The 23,889-nt window shown below is 40.2% G+C and overlaps 2 protein-coding genes across 7 annotated transcripts in view; one reads left to right on the top strand and one right to left on the bottom strand.

Annotated features, from left to right (window-relative positions):
* si:dkeyp-50d11.2 overlaps positions 1–23,889 on the top strand; it is a 195,899-nt gene that overhangs the window by 25,887 nt on the left and 146,123 nt on the right. For 3 of the 5 annotated variants that reach the window (XM_073935976.1, XM_021473433.3, XM_073935977.1), the window contains one exon: positions 42–482. The exons of 1 other annotated variant lie outside the window; for it this stretch is intronic. In XM_073935976.1, coding sequence (XP_073792077.1) covers positions 42–68 — 27 coding nt within the window. In that variant the 3' untranslated portion in view covers positions 69–482. Of the gene's footprint in view, positions 1–41; positions 483–23,889 lie in introns of those variants that run through there. One more of the 5 variants, XR_012397211.1, reaches the window with a different exon arrangement.
* On the bottom strand, positions 333–23,235 carry bbs1 (Bardet-Biedl syndrome 1). 2 transcript variants are annotated; one of them, NM_001098251.1, is given in 17 exon segments: positions 1,003–1,977; positions 4,753–4,839; positions 4,942–5,076; positions 5,155–5,288; positions 7,668–7,826; positions 7,915–7,984; positions 9,580–9,738; positions 9,829–9,949; positions 17,974–18,080; positions 18,164–18,295; positions 18,380–18,452; positions 19,881–19,919; positions 20,001–20,047; positions 20,154–20,426; positions 22,348–22,382; positions 22,484–22,560; positions 23,145–23,235. In NM_001098251.1, coding segments are annotated over 17 exon segments (1,767 nt in total). In that variant the 5' UTR covers positions 23,177–23,235; the 3' UTR covers positions 1,003–1,890.

The raw sequence follows: 23,889 nt of genomic DNA, 5'->3' as shown, positions 1-23,889 counted from the left end.
GGCACATTTTATTAGCCTTTTGTTTTCTTCTCTTTCGGCAGTGGATCACCCTCACTATGTTCACATAGATGGATGTTCCTATTCATCAGTGCTTTTACTGTCTGATTTCCCTTCTTGACTACATGCCTTTAATTACTTTAGTAGTTTTTATGAAGTGGATTTCTGATATGGCATGCTTTTCATTCAATATTACTGGAAAGGAAAGCAAATATCAAGATGCAATAAGCATTATAGCCTGTAAAAGAAATGAACTTGATTTTTTGTTTACACTTATTCAAAAAAAAAAAAAAAAGATGCATTACATTGATTGAAAATGAAAGTCTAGACATTGCTAATGTTATAAAAGATTTCGGTTTTAAATAATTTATTTTTTACTAAAATAATCCTGAAAAAATGGTGTGTACATAAAAGTTTACATCCATGTAAGCGGTATCTGTGCAAAACTGACAGTATTTGAGCCAATAAACATTTGAAGTCATAAACTGTGAAATAGATCAACCTTTGTTTAAGCTCCACCAATTTTGGTGGTTGATCATAACCAAGTGTGCCTCACACAACCTAAAAAATGAAGCCAAAGCATTTTAGTCGCCCCCTGGTGGCTGGCTGTAATATAGGCCTCAAACTGCCTTCTCTATGTAAATGAATGGGATTTGAGACAAACTTAAAGCAGTACTAAGCTACAATTGCCAAACGATGTTGATATTTGAAAGAATCAAACAAGCATGTCCATAATCCAACATGACCCCACCCCTTTTTCTGCTGCTGTTGTCACTAGGTACGCCCCTTACTACGGATTGGCTGCTCAACAATATAGTCACATACATTTTTCATATACTGCTAGAGTCACTTTAAAGAAACAGACTTGGTAAAGTCTCAGTTGTCCTGTTATTATAATCATGTGACTTCCATAATTCTATATTTATGGTCATCTCTCTGTTGTAATTGTTTTAACAATGTGAAAGCTGAGTTATGTGATTCATAAAGCTAAAATTAAAATATGACTTGAGATTCCAAAAGCATTTATTTGCATGATGAAGCCTAATATAATGCATATAGAACGGCCTAAAATTCAAGTTTAATAACAAATATATTGCTGTATGGAGTTTTGTGATATTGAATATACACAACAGTTCAAAAAATAAAAGGGTTAATAGTTGCATTTTAGGAGTTTTAGTTTTCTCAGAGCAGTTTTTCTTACCATTTATAAACTGCTACATTTATTAAAGTTTTTTTTTTTTTACATTTATTTTTTATTATGATATAATTTATTATTTTTAGACATACAAAATGATTTATAAACAAACAACACTATTTAAACCACTGTGGTGTTTCTAATTATATTGCAATAATTGATAAATAAAAATAATACTATGTTGAGATGCCTTTCAGATTTGTTTACCCTTCAAGTGCATTAAAAAAGTATTCTAATCTTTTTCTTGCTGTGCTGCCTTGAAAGTCTTCTAATATTACCTCCATGGAGATTGCTCATGCAATAAATGATTCAATAAAGCCTTGTGACTAAATTAAAAAGTCTGAGATCACTTACTTACAAATATACATCGCTACTCATAATTAAAAATTGAACATCTCTAACATCCAAACTATATGACTTGCAGAGCATTTAGCCTTTCAGCTGTCAATCAAATCCTCCAGTCACTAGCCATCACGAGATACAGAGGTGTTACCTTTGAAGACAAGCCTCCCTCCATCCTGATCTAAACTACAGGAAGCACCGGCTCTATGGCCAGCACAAGCTTCACTTCACTCCTGGGATGAAAAGCTCTCCGTTCAGCCAGGCAGCTGTGTGGAGAAGCCTTGCTGCTGACCGCTGTTAGGAGAACAGCGAGAGTTGAAGACGCCTGTGAAGCTCAGTTTGACACGTCCCGACTCTCAGTTCAGTGCAAGTCCTTCACTCACGGGCATATTGATGTGGGCGGTGAGGAGAGGGGCACTCTTTCCTTCCCTCAGCACAAACACCTGAAATCAGAAGCAAATGTTCAATATTAGATGTCATTTCATGTAGAAAGCTTTGTGTACATTATTCACCAATAGGTATAAGATTCTGATGGTATAGTTAAAAGTGTCATGGTTTCATAATACTACTGAACACAATTAAACACTATAATGCACTGTTTAGGGTCCATAACATGCTTGGATGTTGGTGCATAAGCGATTTGTTTTTCAAATATTTGCTGAATTGTGGGCTGACAGTAGCTTTTAATGTGGATGGTCCTTTGCTTCTGAAGATACTGTTGCCCTAAATAAATAAATAATATAGTCTTTGACAAGTAAAATTAAGTTCGTTTCATCCATTTATCCATCATTTATAAGTTTTTGGTTTGGGAGACTAAAATTTTACATAATATTATAATATAATATACAGTTGAAGTCAGAATTATTTAACCCCCTGAATTATTAGCCTCCCCTGTTTATATTTTTTCCCCAATTTCTGTTTAATGGAGAGCAGATTTTTTTAACACATTTCTAAACATAATAGTTTTAATAACTCATTTCTAATAACTAATTTATTTTATCTTTGCCATGATGACATAACATAATATTTTACCTGATATTGTTCAAGACACTTCTATACAGCTAAAAATGACATTTAAAGGCTTAACTAGATTAATTACGTTAACTAGGCAGGATAGGGTAAATAGACAAGTTATTGTATAACGATGGTTTGTTCTGTCGACTATCAAAAACAAATATAGCTTATGGGGGCTAATACATTTTACCTTAAAATAGGTTTTTAAAAAATGAATACCTGCTTTTATTCTACCTGAAATAAAACAAATAAGACTTTCTCTAGAAGAAAAAATATTATCAGACATACTGTGAAAATTTCCATGCTCTGTTAAACATCATTTGGGAAATATTTAAAAATCCAAAGGGGGTTTAATAATTCTGATTTCAACTGTAATATAATCATTTTTCCATTGAATACTCATGTGTTCATTATTTGCCTGTACATATAATAGATCTAGGCCTATATTTTCAAAAAAACAATTTTATTTGGTTATCCTAATGCATTAATTTTCTAATGCATTCAATCTTAAACACACTGTAGTAAAATACAAAGTTCTCAAACACTGCAACATATGCACATCAACCATTTAATGAAAGGAACTGCATTCATACTCTGGGCTCATGCTTGACTGTACATACAAATGGCCTATATTTTTATATATAATAATATAACTTAATATAATGTAAACAGGAAGTGTTTGTAGAAAAACTGTTTTGCGAGGGAATGTAAAATCTTTACAGGGGAATACAACATCTTTGTGAGCGAACGCAAATCTTTGTGAGTTAACGCAAACATCTTTGCAAGGGAATACAAAACTTTCCAAGGTAATGCAAAAACTTTTTTTCTCCCACCCAGTTTTTCCAAACCATCACTTCACTTTCATGCCAACTTCACATACTGGATCAATGGACTACAAACTTAAACTGCAGAGTTAATCAAGTGATCTGTAATGGGGATAGAACAGACATTTCAGAATGCTTGCGCCATTGTAGATGCTTGGTGTGATAAACTCCTGACACTCAAGTTCATCTAGCCACATAACGTAAATTACGCTGATGCAATTTTGCATACTTCTGTAATTTAATGTCATTTCATCAATGGGATTAGAATAGACATTTCTTGTTGTCTGCACCACCGTACATGCTCAAAGTGATGAACTCCTGACTCTTAAAATCATCTATCTGTGAAACAAATGTTGATGATGCAGTTTGGCATACTTCAGTAATTCATTTGTTTCAAAATTATTTTATGTTTATGAACCCTTAATAAGACACTCACTGGAAAGCATTCCTGGAGGTTATTATAAGACAATATTGTGTACATATTTTTATGACTATAAACTAGTGATGTGACCTTGTGCAGCGAGGCTTCGGAGCATGTATCTTGCAGTGAAGCAGTGTACCAAAGCTTAATTCGTTTTGCCATAATCACATGATCAGTGACGTCCGAAGCTTATACCCACGTGACTGTTGAATTTTGATTCAAAGGTTTAAACACCCATGTGGGTTAGTAAAGTTTACAATATAGAAAGAGATTAGGCATCAAATACATACATTTCTACTGTTTCAAACCACTGCACAGGTCCCACACACCAGTAATTCAACTAAAATAATACTATAGTAATTTACAGTAAAAAGCTTTTGAGCCAAACTTAAAGTGTATTAGAGTATTATTTACACCTATTTTCAAAGAAGGCCACTGCATATTGTAGTATAGTGTGTAAAAGAGGCCAGCTGACAAATACGGCACATAAAGTCTCACTCCCATAGCCTTCTTGGAGCATTCGCCTCCCATGCAGGAATCACCAGTTTGATCCCCGCTCAGAACAAGAGGGTAGGACAGGTTGGAATACGATAAACATTAATACTTTTGAATACCTTGCATTTTACTACAATCATCAGTGCTGTAATGTAACATACCTTATATGTAAAAAAAACTACAGTTATTGAGTATTTTTTTTAATATTACTACTGTTGTATTACTACATGAATGAGTTGGTCAGTTAAGAAAGCTTCATTTCAACATCACTACTTTTTGTGATATATTGTGACCAGTGTTAATGAAGTTGATATGTATGCCTGATAGAAGGTTCATGACAAGGTTTAAGACGTAAACACTCATAGTAAAAATATTTTTAATTTCTATAATGCGAATCTCTTACGATCCATTCAGACGATACAAACCCAGCATCAATGTTCTGAAGAAAGAAAAAAAAGTCTCACTTTGATAATGTCAGAGACGCCTTTGTCGCTTAAGCACTCCACAAAAGTGTCAATAGGGTAATTTAGCCCTGGAACCAGCAGGGGGATCTACAAACACACAACAACTCACGATTATCAGCAAAAGTCTTCAATAACTAGACATTAAAAACATCTGCTCATATCACTGTGAAAGTTTTAGGGTGAGGTCACCTTAAAGAAAGCCGTTCTCATGCTGTACAAACTTTCATCATACAGAAAACTGATGGCTAGGTTCATAACAGGACGGGACGCAGCAGTGTTCTGGATATTCAGAGTGAGCTTGAAAGATGGACCCAGCCCTTGAACCTTTGCAGAAATGGAAAGCAGAAGTGGAGATCAGTATCACTCATCCGGTGTCATCTTGTTCTGAATTGCTCAACTCACCACAGCGTTCATCTTGAGTGGCTCAGTCAGGCTGGCGGACATTGGTGTGAGGCTGGACTCCAGGGCTTTGACATAGGCCCGTGCTGCAGCTAAACGCAGCCTGCTCAGGTCCATCTGAAATGCCCGGTGCATGGCTGTGAAGACAGAGCAACATGAGAAAGTCTGATCAGGAGGAATGCAACTTCGTACCATCACCATTCAAAGAACAGTTTTAGGTGGTTAAAATGACTAAAAGTTATATTATAAGTGATTAATGAAGTCAATTTGGGCTTTAAACAAAAACATTATATATTCAAAAATAATTGCATAATACTACTGTATTTTGAATTTCTTACAAACATGTCCTGTGGTACTGCAGAAGCACAGAATAAATTTACCACACAACAAATGAGCCAAGCAAAACTTGACAAACACATCACAGCAATTTGTTGTACATCGTCACAAAGATTTAATATTAGATGCTTTATGTTTTTTTTTTTTGTAACACCAACCCATTGCCACAATAATATTGCAGGAATATTACATACAGTACAACAAAATACTGTTACCTTTGATGTTTTATACATATTATAGAGTGACAGCAGGTCAATAACCGAGAGTGTAGTTGTTAGGCGAGAATGTATTTGTTTAGATTGCAACTATGCAGTTAATTTATACGGATATGCATAATTTCTGAGATACAGTGCGTCAGCATCCATCAGCCATCAGTCATTCGGCAGAGAAAAGACAGTTGACGTTTTCCATCTACAAGATGGTGACAGAGACTGCATAATAAGCCTTTAGAGGAGAAAAGATCTGCAAATTTTCAAACAACAGCTGATCTAATTGTCATTAAACTGGTAAGTGACATTCTCTTGGTAAATCTCTCTTGGTAGTGCTTTATTTATACCATAGTAATTGTAGTGTATTGAGTGTGAGATGGGACTCATCAGGAATGTATGTCTTTTGTGTTGGCCATTCTGTATAACCCTGAGTTACTTTTTGGTTGGTCTAATGAATCTCCTGTTTTCGTTACTGCAGACTGGTTCAGTAAAGCAAAAGAAAGACGAAATCCCTGCATGCGTTTAGTGTTTTTCCCTATCGCAAACACAACAGTAATCTGGTATTGTTTGCGCTGTTCTGGCTTTTTCAGGGTTAATTATTGTGATATCCTGATTGCAACAGAGAAATATTGGGAAATGTCTCTAGACTGATGGAATTTCATACCGTTCAGTCTTATAATGTTAAGATGTGAGCAAAATCAGCTGTTTTGTCATCACTTTAGATATTATGCTAGGGAATCATTCACATACTAGCTCTAAAGTGACATTAGTGAATGAGCAATGGTTTCTGCTGTTCTGACATCAGCTGCAGATGTGAAGGAATAGCGGAAAAAAGTAGTTCCTCATGCAAAAGGATTTTTACACACTCTGCGTTTTCTTTTTTATACACACGATTATGCTGTCAAACTATTGTATAACGCAATATCACACTCGTAGCAGTGCGATATGGCTGTATATGCCAACACACACCTCCCACCAGTGACGATATACAGCCATGTTGCACTGCTACTTGTGTGATATTGCTCACATATATATGAAATACCACAGGATGTTTTTGTAACTGTACTAGATTCATTGTAAAGTTGGCTCAATCTATCAATGCTGGTTGCAAACTGTGAAAATACGGAATTTCCTACTTATGATTATGACCTTTTTTGTGGCATTTGTGTTCATTCAACGTTTAAATCAAATTTTATATTCATAATAGTAGAGGGTCTAATTTTAAACCTTTTTTAAGATTTTTATGTTTAATATTCATTTATACGTGAATTCTCTTCAGTGTATCATTATTTAAAAAAAATACAATTATAGTTGCTAAAGAGATAACTAGAAAGTGAACTTGATGTCTATGTCGGCTATATTCTGTCTATTTATACATTTTATATAAACATTTTGGTTATATCCATATAGTTATTAAATTTAAACTATTTATAAATTAGTTATAATTGTAAATTACACCTATAATTTTTTATTATTTTGATGTCTTGTTAGAATTGTATATGTTTGTTTGCTGTAACATCAAATAAAAATAGATAAATAAATGTTAATGCAGTCTTTCTGACATAACATAAAACAACATTTCTTGATTGTTTGAAAAGATGGTAAAGCCAACTGTAGTGATAAAAGTGTCTACTAATGTTCAAATAACATTAAATAACAGGCTGACAAGTAAGAAAAACCTACTGGTTTGAAGAATACTGGTAATGTATAAACATTTAAAGTGAAAAATTGTGTTTTAATGCTGCACCATAATCTTTTAAATAAAGTCTTTTATTATGTCCACACTGTTAGGCCTGACAAGATATTTTGTCATCACATTGAACGTAACACACCGAGTGAAATTTTAGTGGGCATGTAAACCTGTAAAGATAAAAATCATTTAAAGCTATGTTACATTATTTTAGTTATCTTAGCATAAACATTTTGTCTTTGACCTACACACTCATACACAGGCACACGTCCATCACTAACCAATAGCATTTTCACGCTCTCTCAGAGTCTGGTCCACATAGAGCTTGGTCTTCTTGGGCACATTTAGACGGATGCTCTGGGCTATTGGGGGTCCAGGGGTCGAGTCCCTGTCATCAAACACAGCTGTCCTCTTTAGGATCTTCACAATCAAACCTCCTCCTGCATCACATACACACAGTTGAAATCCATTTGTAAATCCTATAGCTGCCTTAAAATGCTTTATCTACTATGTAACTTTTGTTATTACCTTTAGTGGTCATTATCAGAGTGCCGTCTTCCCGTCCATAGCGACCAAAACAAATGCTTGTCACTACATCCTGTAAAATATAAATAAAAGTCTCTAATGTTCCTTACAAGCTGCAGGGGCACTTCTTTCAGATTAGGGGTGTATCACTATCATGTAACATATATAATATTACCATCATTTTTTTAAAGGTTCTATTAAGTGCGTTGATTCGATAAATTAATTGGTCTCTGATATCTACATAGCGGTTTAGGTAAATTAAAAAAAATCTTTAAAAAAATTTTAAATGCTCAATTTTTACCGACAAAAATTACCCCTAAATTGGAACGCTTGGTTTTGACCATATTTGGAATGATGCTTTGATGCTCTGCAGCTTTTGTCAATGCCTGCTCTCACACACAAACACAACGTGATGCACTCTGAAATAAACTGTGCAAAATAATCCCATTTCATTTGACAAAAATAAATAAATAAACCAATTAAAAGTCTAGTTAAATCTTTTCAAATGAAGTGGGGGAGATTTTATTTTAGCTAGAAGCAATAATTAAGATATGTGTTTGTTGCCATACACTGCAAATTTCACAATATGCACATTAAACTAATAAAACATACATTTAAACAAATCTTATGCCTTATTCGGAGAGGCGCTGAATAAATGTATAATCCGTATAAAACACATTTTACATTTAAATATTAATTACTGAATGGTTTTTAAATAAATCATTTGAGTCAGTGATCCATTAAAGAAAATAGCCAATTTGTACAAATTGTTTATATTTAATAACTAAGCAGACATTTTTTTGTCCAAGGTGATTTATAAATGAGATCATTTGACCAATTGATTCAATTAATTACTCATTATAGATATCATAATAATAATAATTATTATTTATTTTTATATAACAACTTTATATTATATATTAGTTAAAACTTAATTCATAAATCGCTTTATACAAAAAAGATACCCTTTTGAGTAACAATAAAAATAAAACATTCAAAATAGATTTTTTTTTTTTGACAAAACCTCTGTTAGGAAAAAATAATATTTTTTTAATTATTTTTGTCTCTTACTTTTTATTAAACATTTGTATTGCTTAAGGTGATATATTAACCAAACTTCTCTAAGTGTGATACGCTTTGCATACTAACGAAGTATTTTTGCAGAAGTAGAAGTTTCCTGTGACCTCGATGTATGAAAATAACTTAATGAAAAAGGTGTGAAGACAGAATATTGCAGAGCATACCTTATCTGATAATAATGTCAGCTTATGTGCGCAGAAAACTTGACATAAAGGGGAAGTATGCCTGGGTGTGGGATGATTGACAAGTGATGAACTGATAGGATGATTGACAAGTGATGAATTCCACCAAAACTTTGCCTTTTAATACCAGTTGTGTATAAATACTGGAGTCAGGGAAATGCAGAGTTGTTGCAAAACTTCTGAATGTAATTCTTTTATTGTGTTGGTGTAATGCGACTCAGAGCTCTGTTTATTGAATCATTAATTTGTATCTAATATATTACTAATATTTTTGGCATTGAAAAAACCCTTTCCTGACCTCTTTATTGAACACGCATGGAATTGGCAAAAAATCCCTACACCTACTCCATAAATAGCTTTCACCATATCACAACCCAAACCCAAATGTATCAAAGACAGTTCTTACCGGAGTCTTGATAGTGCCGATAAGGTTTTTGTCTCTGTACATGTGTACTTCACAGTTGGCCAGACCAACCAGCACAGCCTGGAATCCTCGTGTGGGGAGATCCATCAGTGCCATGGTGGTAACAGGGGCTGGCAAATAAGCTGTCCACAGCTTTTTCCCCTGGACGACAATTCATATAAGAGATTCATATAAGAGACAACCCCACAGGCATTACTTCCAGGGTGAAAAATATGGATTTGTTTATCATACCTTTTGAGTGTAACCATGCAGTGTCTCATGAGTACATCCTACAACCACATTCTTTCCCATTCTAACCAGTCCCACTGGGTGAGAAGAAAGCTCAATGCAGTACTTGGGCTTTGGGGAATCCCTTAAAGACAAGAAAGCATATACATGTGCATGTTGCTTATCTGTTTATTTGGCCTTTTTACATACAGTAATTCAGAAACACTTCTTATTAGTGGCACTGGAGTAGGGCTGCACAATATATCCAGTTGACTTGGAAAACAGTTCAGAACACATGAGAATTGCGTAGTTGTAGAGTTTAACCATAATGGAGTCAACTTTTATTAAGTTTAAGTTTTTTAAGCCCTGACAGAGTATTTAGCCACACAAAATGTTCACCATTTGTAACTTTATTAAATAATTATATTGAATTATTTATACACTTCATATACACATAAATAAACACTTTTGAAGGGTCATTTAACATTTTTTTAAAATCTAATCGTGTACCTAAATCCAACTTGACTGTCATGAAAATCATAAAGCACTACTCAATCACACTTTTATTTTTGCTCTTTTGTATTCATCTATGCTTGTAATTTGTTTAGTACATTTTATGCGTAATTTACTTCCCTAAAGAGTTATCCCAATCAATCTAATTTAATCATTTTTTTCCAACAGCAGTTTTCAAGTCATCTGGTGAAATTGTGTATATAATTGCAATATTTATTGCAGAAAAACAAAATATGGCAACGTCAGATTTTATCAATATCATGCAACCCTACACTGGAGGCCATTAAATGAACTGCAGCAATCACATCCTTAAAGGGTTAATTAGGCCAAAAATAAAAATGTACTCACTACACTCATCCTCAGGTGGTTCCAAATCTTTATGAGTTTCTATTTTTGTTGAACACAAATTAAGATATTTTGAAAAAAAAAACGCTGGAAACCTGTAGCCATTAACAACCATGGAACACTCTCAGAAAAAAAAATACACAGTGGTACAAAAATAGTCCCTTAAAGAACAGTTTTGTACCTTTGTAAAAACTGTACCTTATATAGTACAGAAAAGACATCCTATGATACTGTTCTGTACCTCTTATGGTACAAATTCAAATGGAGATACACAACTGTTCTCATAAAAAAGGTACACAAGTGTTGGACAACTCCTTCTTTACTACAATATCTATAAAAATAAATATGACTGGAAAGGCAAAGTGAATGAATAATTTCCATATAAGAGTCATTCTTTAAAAGCATATGTTTAAAGAAACTCAAAAACATTAATTATTAAGTTTGATAATACAAAACAACTGGTAAAACATAAAACTATAGGTTTTGTAAACTAAACATCTAAGACATTTTTAATAAACGTTTGGTAAGAACTTTCTGATAGATACATTTTCATCATTGATATCCACTATCAATTTGCTTTCCACTACATACATGAGCTGGCAAAAGTCCCACATGTACAAAATTAATCAAACATTGTGCATATGTCAATACTTTTAAGGTACAATTTTAAGGTTTTAAGGTACAAGTTCCATAAAAAAGTACTGCCCCAGTGACAAGATTTTGTACGTTCTTTGGTGCAAAATTGTACCATTTTTTCTGAGAGTGTAAGGAAAAAAGATACTATGGAAGTGGCTACCAGTTTCCAAGATTTTCCAAAATATTATCTATCATGTTCAATAAAAGAAAACTCAAACGGGTTAGAAACAAGTGAACAACGAGTAACTGATCTCAGATTTAGAATTTTTGGGTGAACTGGCCCTTTAAACATTTGACCCCTTTAAACAAAAAATGCTTACATATAGCCCCAAATAAACATTTAAAGTCATTCTCAAAATTCCATCAAAAGTCACCTACTTCTTACATGGCTTGAAGTAAAATTATTTATTAGCTAAATTAAAGGAGAAAATAACAGCCATCTTTTGTTCCCCTTCGGGGGGAACTCCAGCACTATAAGTGGATTTGATTGTAAAATCCACGCATTGGGAGGTTCGGTTCAGAAGCTACTCGTCTGAAAGAGTATTGAACGGGCCAATTAAGAATGAATTGGCAGCGCAAGCCTGCGCAGGTGAGCGACATAAGCAATCAACTGAGTATATAAGCTCACCTGGCGCCAGCAGACGCTATCCTTTTCGCTTCAGAGCCTTTTCTGATCGAGCTTATGAGGGTTCCTCCTGCTGATCTACAGCCATTCGAGAGAACGATTTTCATCCCGGTCCAGAGCGAGTCCACGCAGCGGCAGACGGTCGAGCTGGGTATCTCCCTTGCCTGGCGTCCCTTTGGGTCCGGTCCTCCAAGAGCGGTGCGTATTGTTGCAAATCCTAAAAGAGCAACACAGTCGTGCAGCACGTCCTTTTCAGGATGGCGCTCCGACTGTGCGTTTCTGGTTGCGGGGGTTTCCTGGCTCCGGATGATGGACACGATCACTGCATTACATGTTTGGGGGTCCAGCATGTTAATGTGGTGCTCGGGGGCGGTTCATGTCGTCACTGCGATGCCATGACCGTTGCGCAGTTGAGATCGCGGTTAGCTTTCGTAAGAGAGCGAGCCACCCCAGTTGCCTCCTGTTCTGCAGCGGGCGCTCGGGCAGATCTGAGGGCTTCAGCGAAAGACAATCCGCCGCCCACGGGCTCGCGGACCTCTCGCTCCTCCAAGCGCTCCATCCAAGCTTCGGGTACTGAGAGTGATCCGTCTAATCAGATGGTAGCTCTCACGCTCGCTGACACCGGAGATCAGATGTCCTCCGCGGCATCGGAGGGCGGGCTTTCATTGTCCGACCATGATCCGGACCCGCTCGCCCCCTCTGGGCAAGCGAGCGCCGTCAAAACGGATCCTGAAGCGGACATGTTGGCCGTGCTTTCTCGGGCTGCTTCGGCCGTCGGGTTGGAGATGGTTTATCCCCCAGCCCCGCGGCCGGACCGACTAGATGGGTGTTACGTAGAGGATCAGAAGGCGAAGCCTTCGAAGCCTCTCGTCCCCTTCTTCCCGGAAGTGCACAGTAGGCTTACGCAGTCCTGGAGGGCACCTTTCTCTGCCCGCGCTGCGTCCGCCTCCGCCCTCACCACCCTGGATGGTGGAGCTGCCAGGGGGTATGAGGCGATCCCGCAGGTGGAGCGCGCCATTGCGGTCAATCTTTGTCCGCGTGGCGCCCCCGCTTTGCGTGGTCCGCCCCGTCTCCCGTCCAAAGCCTGTAAGTTTTCTGCCTCCCTCGGAGCTAGAGCTTACAAGGCTGCGGGCCAGGCAGCTTCCGCCTTGCATGCGATGGCCACCTACCAGCGCTACCAAGCGCAGGCGCTGGCTGAGCTGCACGAGGGTGGGTCTAACCCAGGCTTGTTACACGAGCTGCGTACGGCGACCGACTATGCTCTCCGGACCACTAAGTCCGCCGCCTGCGCACTGGGGAGGACGATGTCCACACTTGTGGTCCAGGAACGCCACCTCTGGCTAAACCTGGCAGATATGCGCGATGTCGACAAAGTTCGCTTTCTTGACGCGCCCATATCCCAGGCTGGCCTGTTCGGCGACACCGTCGGTGAATTCACCCAGGAGTTCAAGGCGGTGAGCGAGCAGTCGGATGCGATGGGCAGAGTCATCTATCGGCGGGGCCGTAAGCCCGCTCCATCCCCGGCCGAGCCATCCACCTCCGCTGTTCCTCGCCGAGGGCGCCCGCCAACGGCCGATGCCCCGCCCCCGCCTCCGGCGAAGCGAGCGCGTCGAGCACGCCGAAAGCCGGTAGCCCCTCCTGCCCAGGGCGCCGCTAAGTCCGGTAAACGGACCGCGAAGCGTCCCTGAGACAGGCCATCCGGAGAAGAGGAGACTTGCTCTTTCCCTGCTGGAGGGCGGGGCCCAAAATCCAACGGTACTTTTCAGTGCCACCAAAGTTTCGATCAAAGAGCATTTTCTCCCTTCCCCGGATGTGACAGCTCAAGCCCCGCCAGTCTGGGACGCGCTGCCTCTCAGCTCGCAGGGCTTGCATGCTCCGCCAGCGGCTCTCGGGCGCTGGGGGGACGGTCTCCCTTCTCCCAGCCCCCAAGCCCCCTCTCAGGAGTCAGGGTGCGGAGCCAGAGCGAAACGCTCTCCTCCAGCTCTTCTGTGGGACCCTCGCGCTCCCCGGATCAGCACACCCGCTCCTTGCTGCCCCTCCGCGGGTACGTCAACGATTGCTGCGATGACGTCATTAGCGAGGGCTCTGCCTGCTTGGTTAGCGCGGGCCAGCCCCTCGCGGTGGCTCATACGCACGATCAGACTCGGCTACGAACTACAGTTCTCCAAACGGCCTCCCAGGTTTACGGGCGTGTATTTCACCAGGGTCAATCCCCTGTCCGCCCCTGTCTTGCGAGAGGAGATTGCTGCCCTCCTGGCGAAGGGTGCAATCGAGCCGGTGCCTCCAGCCGAGATGGAGAGCGGGTTTTACAGCCCGTACTTCATCGTACCCAAAAAGAGCGGTGGGTCACGGCCAATCCTAGATCTGCGCGTTTTGAATCGCTGCCTTCACAAGCTGCCGTTCAGAATGCTTACGCAGAGGCGCATCCTCCGATGCGTTCGTCCTCAGGATTGGTTTGCAGCCATAGACCTGAAGGACGCGTATTTTCATGTCTCCATTCTTCCACGCCACCGTCAGTTTCTGCGGTTTGCGTTCGAAGGTCGAGCATGGCAGTACAAGGTCCTCCCCTTCGGGCTCTCTCTGTCTCCGCGGGTCTTCACCAAACTCGCGGAGGGTGCCCTAGCGCCTCTGCGGCTTGCGGGCATCCGCGTACTCAATTATCTCGACGACTGGCTGATTTTAGCCCACTCTCGGGAGCAATTGACTGCGCACAGAGACGAGGTGCTCCGGCATCTCCGCCTATTGGGGTTGCAGGTCAACTGGGAAAAGAGCAAACTCGCCCCGGTGCAGAGGATCTCTTTTCTCGGGATGGAGCTGGACTCGGTCACCATGGTAGCGTGCCTCTCCGGAGAGCGCGCTCGCCTGCTGCTGAACTGTCTGAGGGAGCTCGACAGCAAGTTAGTGGTCCCACTGAAATATTTTCAGAGGCTCCTGGGGCATATGGCTTCCGCTGCGGCCGTCACGCCGCTCGGATTGCTCCATATGAGACCACTTCAGCACTGGCTTCAAGATCGAGTTCCGAGACGCGCATGGCATGCGGGCACACACCGAGTCTCTGTTACTGCGCTGTGTCGCCGCACCCTCAGCCCCTGGAACGACCCCTCGTTCCTGCAGGCCGGTGTGCCTCTGGGACAGGTGTCCAGTCATGTTGTTGTTTCGACAGATGCTTCCAGCACAGGCTGGGGAGCCGTGTGTCGCGGGCATGCAGCTGCGGGCCTGTGGGTAGGTGCCCAGCTGCATTGGCACATCAATCGCCTAGAGCTGTTGGCAGTGTTCCTTGCTCTCCGCCGTTTTTCTCCGGTGCTGGGGCAGCAACACGTGCTGGTCAGGACGGACAGTACGGCGGCGGCGGCGTACATCAACCGCATGGGGGGTATGCGCTCTCGCCGCATGTCTCAGCTCGCCCGCCGTCTGCTCCTCTGGAGTCACCCGCGGCTGAAGTCGCTGCGCGCCATTCACATCCCAGGTATGCTCAACCGTGCAGCCGATGTGCTCTCACGGCAGCAGATTCACTCTGGAGAATGGAGACTCCACCCCGAGTCTGTCCAGCTGATATGGGCGCGATTCGGGGAGGCCCAGATCGATCTGTTTGCTTCCCCCGAGAACGCTCATTGCCAGTTGTTTTATTCCCTGACCGAGGGCTCTCTCGGCACGGATGCACTGGCCCACAGCTGGCCTCGGGGCATACGCAAGTATGCGTTTCCCCCAGTGAGCCTGATCGCGCAGTTAATGTGCAAGGTCAGGGAGGACGAGGAGCAGGTTTTGTTAGTTGCGCCCCTCTGGCCCAACCGAACCTGGATATCAGAGCTCTCCCTCCTCGCGACGGCCCTCCCTTGGCAGATCCCTTTGAGAGAGGACCTACTTTCTCAGGGACAAGGCACCGTCTGGCACCCTCGTCCCGATCTCTGGAACCTCCACGTGTGGTCCATAGACGCGAGGAAGACTTAGGTAACCTGCCGCCCGCGGTGGTTGATACCATCACTCAGGCTAGAGCCCCCTCCACGAGGCGCGCCTACGCCCTGAAGTGGAGTCTATTCACTGAGTGGTGTGTCTCTCGCAGAGAAGACCCCCGATCTTGCCAGATCAGTGTTGTGCTCTCTTTCCTTCAAGAGAAGCTGGACAGCAGGCTGTCGCCCTCCACTCTCAAGGTTTACGTTGCTGCCATCTCCGCTCACCATGACGCGGTGGCTGGCAGCACCGTGGGAAAGCATAACCTCATCATCCGGTTCCTCAGAGGCGCTAGGCGAATTAATCCAACTCGCCCCCCTCTCACGCCCTCTTGGGATCTCGCCCTCGTTCTTACGAGCCTGCGATTTGATCCCTTCGAGCCACTCGATACAGTATCTTTAAGATTTCTGTCCCTGAAGACAGCTCTGCTGGTCGCGTTGGCCTCCATTAAGAGGGTCGGGGACCTGGAGGCATTTTCGGTCAGTGACTCGTGCCTGGAATTCGGGCCGGGATTTTCTCACGTTATTCTGAGACCCCGCCCGGGTTATGTGCCCAAAGTTCCTACCACTCCTTTTAGAGATCAGGTAGTAACCCTGCAAGCGCTGCCCCCGGAGGAGGCAGACCCAGCCCTGTCATTACTTTGTCCAGTTCGCGCTCTGCGCATTTATGTGGACCGTACTCAGAACTTTAGATCTTCTGAGCAGCTCTTTGTCTGTTATGGCGGACGGCAGCAGGGAAGTGCCGTGTCTAAACAACGTTTATCCCACTGGATTGTGGAGGCCATTTCTTGTGCTTATTTGAGCAGAGGCCAGCCGCGCCCCCCAGGAGTGCATGCGCACTCCACTCGGAGCGTTGCATCCTCTTGGGCGTGTGCGCGTGGCGCCTCTTTAGCAGACATTTGTAGAGCTGCGGGCTGGGCGACACCCAACACATTTGCAAGATTTTATAATCTGCGAGTGGAGCCGGTTTCCTCAAGGGTGTTAGGTACCTTTGGTGATTGAGGAAACAACTCGGTAGGTGTTGTACACGCTTGCGGTGCCTTTTTTTCCCTAACACGGAGAGATGTGCACCCTCCTGTCTGTCAGTAAAGTTCCCCATTCGGTGAGCCCTGCAGATTCCTCCGAGGCCCCCAGCACTGACTCAGCGGAGGAGTCACTTGCTGGCCCATTACGTAGTAGGTCTGCCCGCTGGTCAGCCCGCGTTTTGGGTATAGGTGCCTGCTATGACCGATCCCCGCTGGTGATCCCCATATGCTTTTCCGCCACGGTTAAGTTCCCCCCCTGGGCGGACCCGTGCTTTCCCTATCTGCTAACCACCTTCTTATGCGCACTCCCCCTTTTCAGGGTTAGTCCATATGTAATTCCATTGTTCCCCCTATTGGGTGCGGATGGTCTCCGCAGCGTCCTCCCTACTGGGATGGCACGCTTCCCAACGTACTGTCGTGTATTCCTAGAATTATCTAGACGCTAGCGACTCCCAAAAAAGATACCTATTCCGTAAAACTTCTTTTGAAGTAGGATAAGTTAGGGCCAAGGGCACGTTGGAGGACCACGCCTCTCGTGATCTGGGTGCGTCACGCTTGCCTGACCGCTCTCTCATGGTGGGTGTTGGTAAGGTGCAGTCATTATGGCGCTTTCAATGGGCTCCCAATGCGTGGATTTTACAATCAAATCCACTTATAGTGCTGGAGTTCCCCCCGAAGGGGAACGTTCGAGGTTACTAAAGTAACCCTTCGTTCCCCGAGGAGGGGAACGGAAGCACTATACTCCGTCGCCATAATGACTGTCCCTTAGCTGTTAAAAGTCTCTTCAGCTTAAAAAGGATAGCGTCTGCTGGCGCCAGGTGAGCTTATATACTCAGTTGATTGCTTATGCCGCTCACCTGCGCAGGCTTGCGCTGCCAATTCATTCTTAATTGGCCCGTTCAATACTCTTTCAGACGAGTAGCTTCTGAACCGAACCTCCCAATGCGTGGATTTTACAATCAAATCCACTTATAGTGCTTCCGTTCCCCTCCTCGGGGAACGAAGGGTTACTTTAGTAACCTCGAACATTTTTTTGGGTGAACTGTTCCTTTAAAGAAGTTGCCGTTTACTTATTTACCTGCGTAGTATGTATATGTTGCCATTCCGACAGGCCACAGTGATACGAAACTCCACATCAAACTGACCTGTCACGTCCATAAGAGTGGGCGTACTAGGCAGTGACATCTAAAAAAAAAAAACACATATTTTGGGGAAATCATTTTAGGTTCATATTGCAATGTGATGCAAGTTTCTCCCTTAAAGCTGACCTTGTAGAGAATGGTAAAGGCTTCTGGATCCAATATGTAAACATCCCCATTCTCTGTCCCAATCACTAGGCAACTGACTGCATCCTCATCCGCCATGTTCTTCTTTAATGTTCCAATACAGGTAATGACCGTCTGAGACAAAAAGACAAAAGTTGTGTTAGTTAGCCTGTCCGTGTGTGAATGACTGACTGTATACATGTATTCAGTAACTGGTACCTGTCTACGTATAGGCTGTTCTTTGTGAAGATGAACAAAATTCTCCATTTCATGTGGCTCGAGCATCAGAAACCTGAAAAGATCATACGATAAAAGGGATAGATAAATAAATCAATAATATACTAGCTGTTCAGAGATGCCCAAACTAGCGTCCGGTTGGCCCATGGTAACCTATGATTTGGCCCACCATCACATCTGAGAAAAGAGGGACCACAATGGAGATGGTTTCGAGATTGTCAATTCAAGTTTAATGTAACCCTTTTTTTGTTTGTTTGTTTTATTGTTTAAAGCTAACTGAAATTAAATGCTTCAATTAAATGGTGTAAAATATTGAGCTTTTGGTTAAATGTGCATACTTTCACCTAACAATCCAGAGACTTTGGTGAGCAAATCAACTCAAGGCAGATCCTGCCCGACTAGTCTATTCTGTTCAGCATTGAACTACACTGTGATATAAATGTGATTGTTTATGTTTTTATTGCAATGAGTTATCATTTTACAAGTTATACTGCATTAGGTAATGCCATTTAAAGTAAGGTTTTCTATTTATTTTGAAATATTATTAAATAGCTTAGGATATTAGCCATGGCAATTTTAATGTAATATACTGTTCGGCATATTTAGCTTCGGCCCACAGCTATCAATGATATTAGGTTTTTGGCCCTTCATATGAAAAAGTTTGGCCACTCCTGAGCTAGTTACATGGGTCCTCTTGATGACATAAGTTTTACCTTTTTGATTATTTTTTCCTCTATATTGATCTTGATATGGTGGACAAATGTTTTTTTAAATAGCAATGTATTAATATTTTAGCTATTATCAAATATGTCTAAGTACTACCTACTTGGATCAAGCTAAGCATATCCGTTTCATTTATATAATTATGAAAAAAAATCCTTATCATCAAAATATGGTGTTAAAAAGTACAATGTTGTGTAAGAAATACAATGTTTGGTAAGTTTAAAAAGTAGTAAATTACTAGTTATTATTTACATAAACAAAATTGTATTTAAATTATTTTGTGTGAAAAGTATGTGCAAGCAAGTATATGTGATTTGAGATGTTGTGTTTTTCACTGCATGTTTCTTAAGCTGTATCCAAGACACTTTCGAATATCAACACCAGTTTTACATGGAACTAACCTAAAAAGTTTGACCTCATCATAATAATTTGGAGACAGCACAGTGTATTGCTGAGAAGTTACATGCAATTATGGAATATTCCACTTCATTGCATTTATGGATTTCCACTATACTTATTACAGTCTGTCTCTATTCATTTTTCGCAGTTGGTATGATTCCTGCTGCCATGTTATATTGCTATATTTTTCCCATTTATTCTTTATTTCGTATGAATTTATTCATCTGTATTGACCATATATGACATACTTTCTTCTCTGAAACACAAAAGAACATATTTCAATGTCTCAGACAATAGTAATCAGAAAACAATAATTCACTGACTACAAAATAAAAAAGTTAAAAAAGAAAAGTGGTTTTACCGTAGTGATCTGACAGACAGTGGAATTTCTGATTTGTCCCTGTTGAATAAAATAGAGTAAGTGTAAAATCTACATCACACAGTAATCCTATCCCCCTTTAGTTTACAAACAGTAACTCGCCTTAATCCTTCTAACATCTCTTTAAGGGTCATTGGATCAATCATGTCCTATGAGTTAAAAAACAATCAATAACCATCAAAGAGCCAATTAAATAAAATGACAATGCAAAAAGATGAATGTGTGATAGGGGATACAGAGTAAATAGCAGCTCACCTCCTTGGCCTGACACCAGACGTCCTGCTCAAGAGGGTTTATATCCAGGCTAGGGAGCGTAAATTTGAAGTAGGGTCTCATGTTCTTGTAGACGTAGATGAAGGGACCCGAGGCCACAGCGATGGCCGGTGTTCTCGGCTCGTGCAGGTCCATGAGGAAGGAGACCAGGCCGGTGGGCAAGTCCAGCAGGGTGCTCTCACTCAGCAGACCGGTGCCACGATACACCTTCAGCTTCATGTTACACAAGCCTGTGCCAAGATCACCTACTACCAGCTGGCACACGAAGATCACATTTAGTTACAAACCATTTAAGGTTTGCTTGCTTTTGCTTTAGAAAGTTAGTCAATACATCAGGGCTATAACGCAGATTTAAAAAAGAAATAAATAAAATAAAGAATGACAATTAAGATTCCATTGATCCAGCCACACAATAAACAAAAAAATAAATAAACAGGTAATTCTCACAACTGTGTAGACATTAGACATTTCTTAAAATGACAATATAAACTAAAAATTGCATGAAATAATGTGAGCATTGCAAGAAACCAATTTGAAGTAAAACACCATCAAAAGGGTTGTTTATGTTTGGATTGCTGCTTCAGAGAGCATGCTCTTCTGTTGCCATATGCTTTTTATTACTATTATTTTTATTTTCCATATTTGCTTTTTATTAGAAGCTTAATATGGACTCTATGCACAGCTAGAGTTTTAAAGCCAATGATAAAATTCCGGTGAAAGCTTATGTTTTTACAGCATCGATGTTGTAATGTAATTAAAATACACTCAGTTAAATAGACTTAAACATTTATTTAGTTGTTCAAGCGTAAAACGAGATGAAAGACCATGTAACCACTAACGCCATCAGTAGCAACAGGCTGGTGCTGAAACTCCATTAAAAATACTGGGGTAAAATAAACTGTCATCTTTTAAAAAAATGGCGAGGAGAAATAGAATTTAATGCAGTGCTTCTTGTCTGATCTGAGACCCACTTCATATCATATATCTGACAGGCAGTGAAGATCTTTAAATGTGACCATTCGTGTGCATATAGCCCATTAGGTGTCTTCAGGCTTAAGCAATCAAGTTTATATAGTAAATAATATAGGAAGATAAAGGTCACAATATTTTGGTGATGCATATGTTATTGTGTATTGTTATATGTTATGATTCAGGCATCTCAATTGTCAATCAAATCTGTTAGCTATTTATCTGTTTAAATAAATAAATAAATAAATAAATGTTTTTTAGTGTTCAACAGAAAAAAGAAACTCTTAAAAGTTTGGAACCACTAAAAGGTAAGTAAATAGTGATTAAATGTCCATTTTTAAGTATCTCTTTTTATTTGTTCAAGTCAGCTCTGTTGTAGAACATTGTTTGAGAGTCCAATCAGTTATTTTATGTAGTTGTCACTCAATTACTAATCCACATAAAACAGGATTAATTATAAATGGGGAAATAACAATGAAATTTAACTGATCGTCCTTTTTCAGTGGTAGAATGCTGCAGAACTGCTCTAAATATAACTAACTATGCTATAAAAAACAAACTATGTGTGTACTGAACAGGATTAAGCCCTAAAAGGCTGAACATTTTGGTATTTTTATTTATTCTTTGATAAACATATACAGTGCTCAACACCCATTTTGAAAATGAAATTTTGTTATTAATTTCTCAGTGATTATACGCTATGTATTTTGGTGCATTTAAGCAAAACAAATTTATTCAATTTATACAATTAAATTCAAGCAAAACATTAAAAAAAATACAACCTACAAACAAATTATTTTAACTAAATTAAAAAAAATTTGCTTCCCTTAATATTTCCTCTTTTTTTTATTTGTATTTAATATTTTTCTATAACATATACATTTGGCTGTGCTAGTTTTTGGACTGTTATCGTAAGTTATTTTGTTAAATAAGCTCCAGATTTGGCTTCAATACTGACTAATCCAATATATATGCACAGATATAATATTGTATAGCTTCCTATGAAAAATATGAATTTAAAGATAGATTTAAGAGGAGTGTACTCAAATATGCTGAGCACTGTACATCTGGAAACACACGCAAGTGACTTATTATTAATATTCTTTAGCATTACATTACTGAATGTAAAGTTATTTTACATTCAGATAATGTAATGTAAAAACAAAATGTGCAATCGATGTGCAAGTACACATTCACACCAACTCACCTTATTTTCACCATCGCCATGCAAATCTGAAAGAGCTGTGAAGAAAGATAAGAAGGATGAGTTTTGAGATTGGTAGCTGCAGGATAAACAGTTGTTATGGGAGTTATTGTGCAACTATTAAGTTCATGAAACTCACCAATGCATGAGGAGAAGGTGTACAGGTTGGCAACTGGGTCATAGTGGGCATCGAGCCATTTGGAGCTTGCCACCGAACTACAAGAGAAGAGGGAAACTTATTGTTTCAAACAGATGTAATGCTTTACAGTTGCATTAATGTTAAATAATGCATTTACTAACCTAACATGAAAAAACAATGAAGAGCACATTTATCACTGTATTTACTCATCTTTGCTAACACTACTTACTGAAAATAAAGATGTTCATTTTAATTGCATTAACTAAGGTTAATGTTGACAGGCATGGATTTAGATTTGAATGGTGCAGTAGAAAACGTAGAACCAGGAATAATAGTATTGTTCATTGTTAGTTAATGTTAGTAAATACATGAAGTAATGAAACCTCATTGTAAAGTGACTCAAACAGATCATCAGACAACAAATCAATTCATTTCTAAACGCTAGATTTAAAACACTCACTAAGCCGCCATGTTTGTGAAAATAGTTATTAAATGGCGTTCAAATATGGGTTTTGCTGCCTCTATAAAAAGTCTGAATCCTAATGTATATCATTCAAATCTCAAGCTATTCGAATAAGCTACACAGCCATGCTAACGCCAGGCGACATTTAACGCGTTTCTTCGCAAATGAAACACAAAAAATAGGAATGCGAGTACTCACGTGTCTTTCAACTCCTGGGGAACAGATGACATGGTTGTTTTGGTATGTTTAGATGCTGCTTATTAATAATCAGAGCTGTGCTAATCAAACTGCTAGGACTATCTGCTGTAATCCTTATATCGGCTTTCCTCGTTCCTATGGCAACCAGTCCTGAAGAGAGAGGAGAGAGTTTACGCGCGCCACATTGAAACGCTTCCGCCAGGAACGAGTTGTCATGAATAGTTCCGAATTCAAGTAATCCCTGTTTGCGGACGTGTATGGCAAGCCGTTTTACTTTTATTAACTCATATGAATTCTTGATACCAGCACTTACAATTTAAGATATCAACAATCAGCATTCTTGATAGCAAGAATTGAAGGGACTTTATGCTCAGCTAGAGTTTTAAAGCCAATGATAAACCTAGTTACTGTGAAAAGTTGTTTTTACATCATCGATGTTGTAATGTAATTAATACAATACATTCAGTTAAATAGACTTAATCATTCATGTTGTTGTTCAAGTGTAAAAATGCGATAAAAGACAGTTGTAACCACTACCGTCACTAGCAACAGGCTAGTGCAGAAAAACTCCATAGAAAAAACTGTGGTAAAATAAACTCATCTTTTAAAGACATAGCAGGGGGAAATGGGATTTAATGCAGTGCTTCTTGTGCAATCTGAGACCCACTTCAGATCATATACCTAACAGGAAGTGTAGATCGTTGGTTTTTAAAGAGATCAGATCTTAAACGTGACAATTTTGTAA

This window comes from Danio rerio, chromosome 21, assembly GCF_049306965.1.
Source record: "Danio rerio strain Tuebingen ecotype United States chromosome 21, GRCz12tu, whole genome shotgun sequence".
In the NCBI taxonomy this organism is placed as follows: Eukaryota; Metazoa; Chordata; class Actinopteri; order Cypriniformes; family Danionidae; genus Danio; species Danio rerio.
Note: the sequence above shows the minus strand (reverse complement) of the source record. Positions and strands in the feature narration are given on the sequence as shown.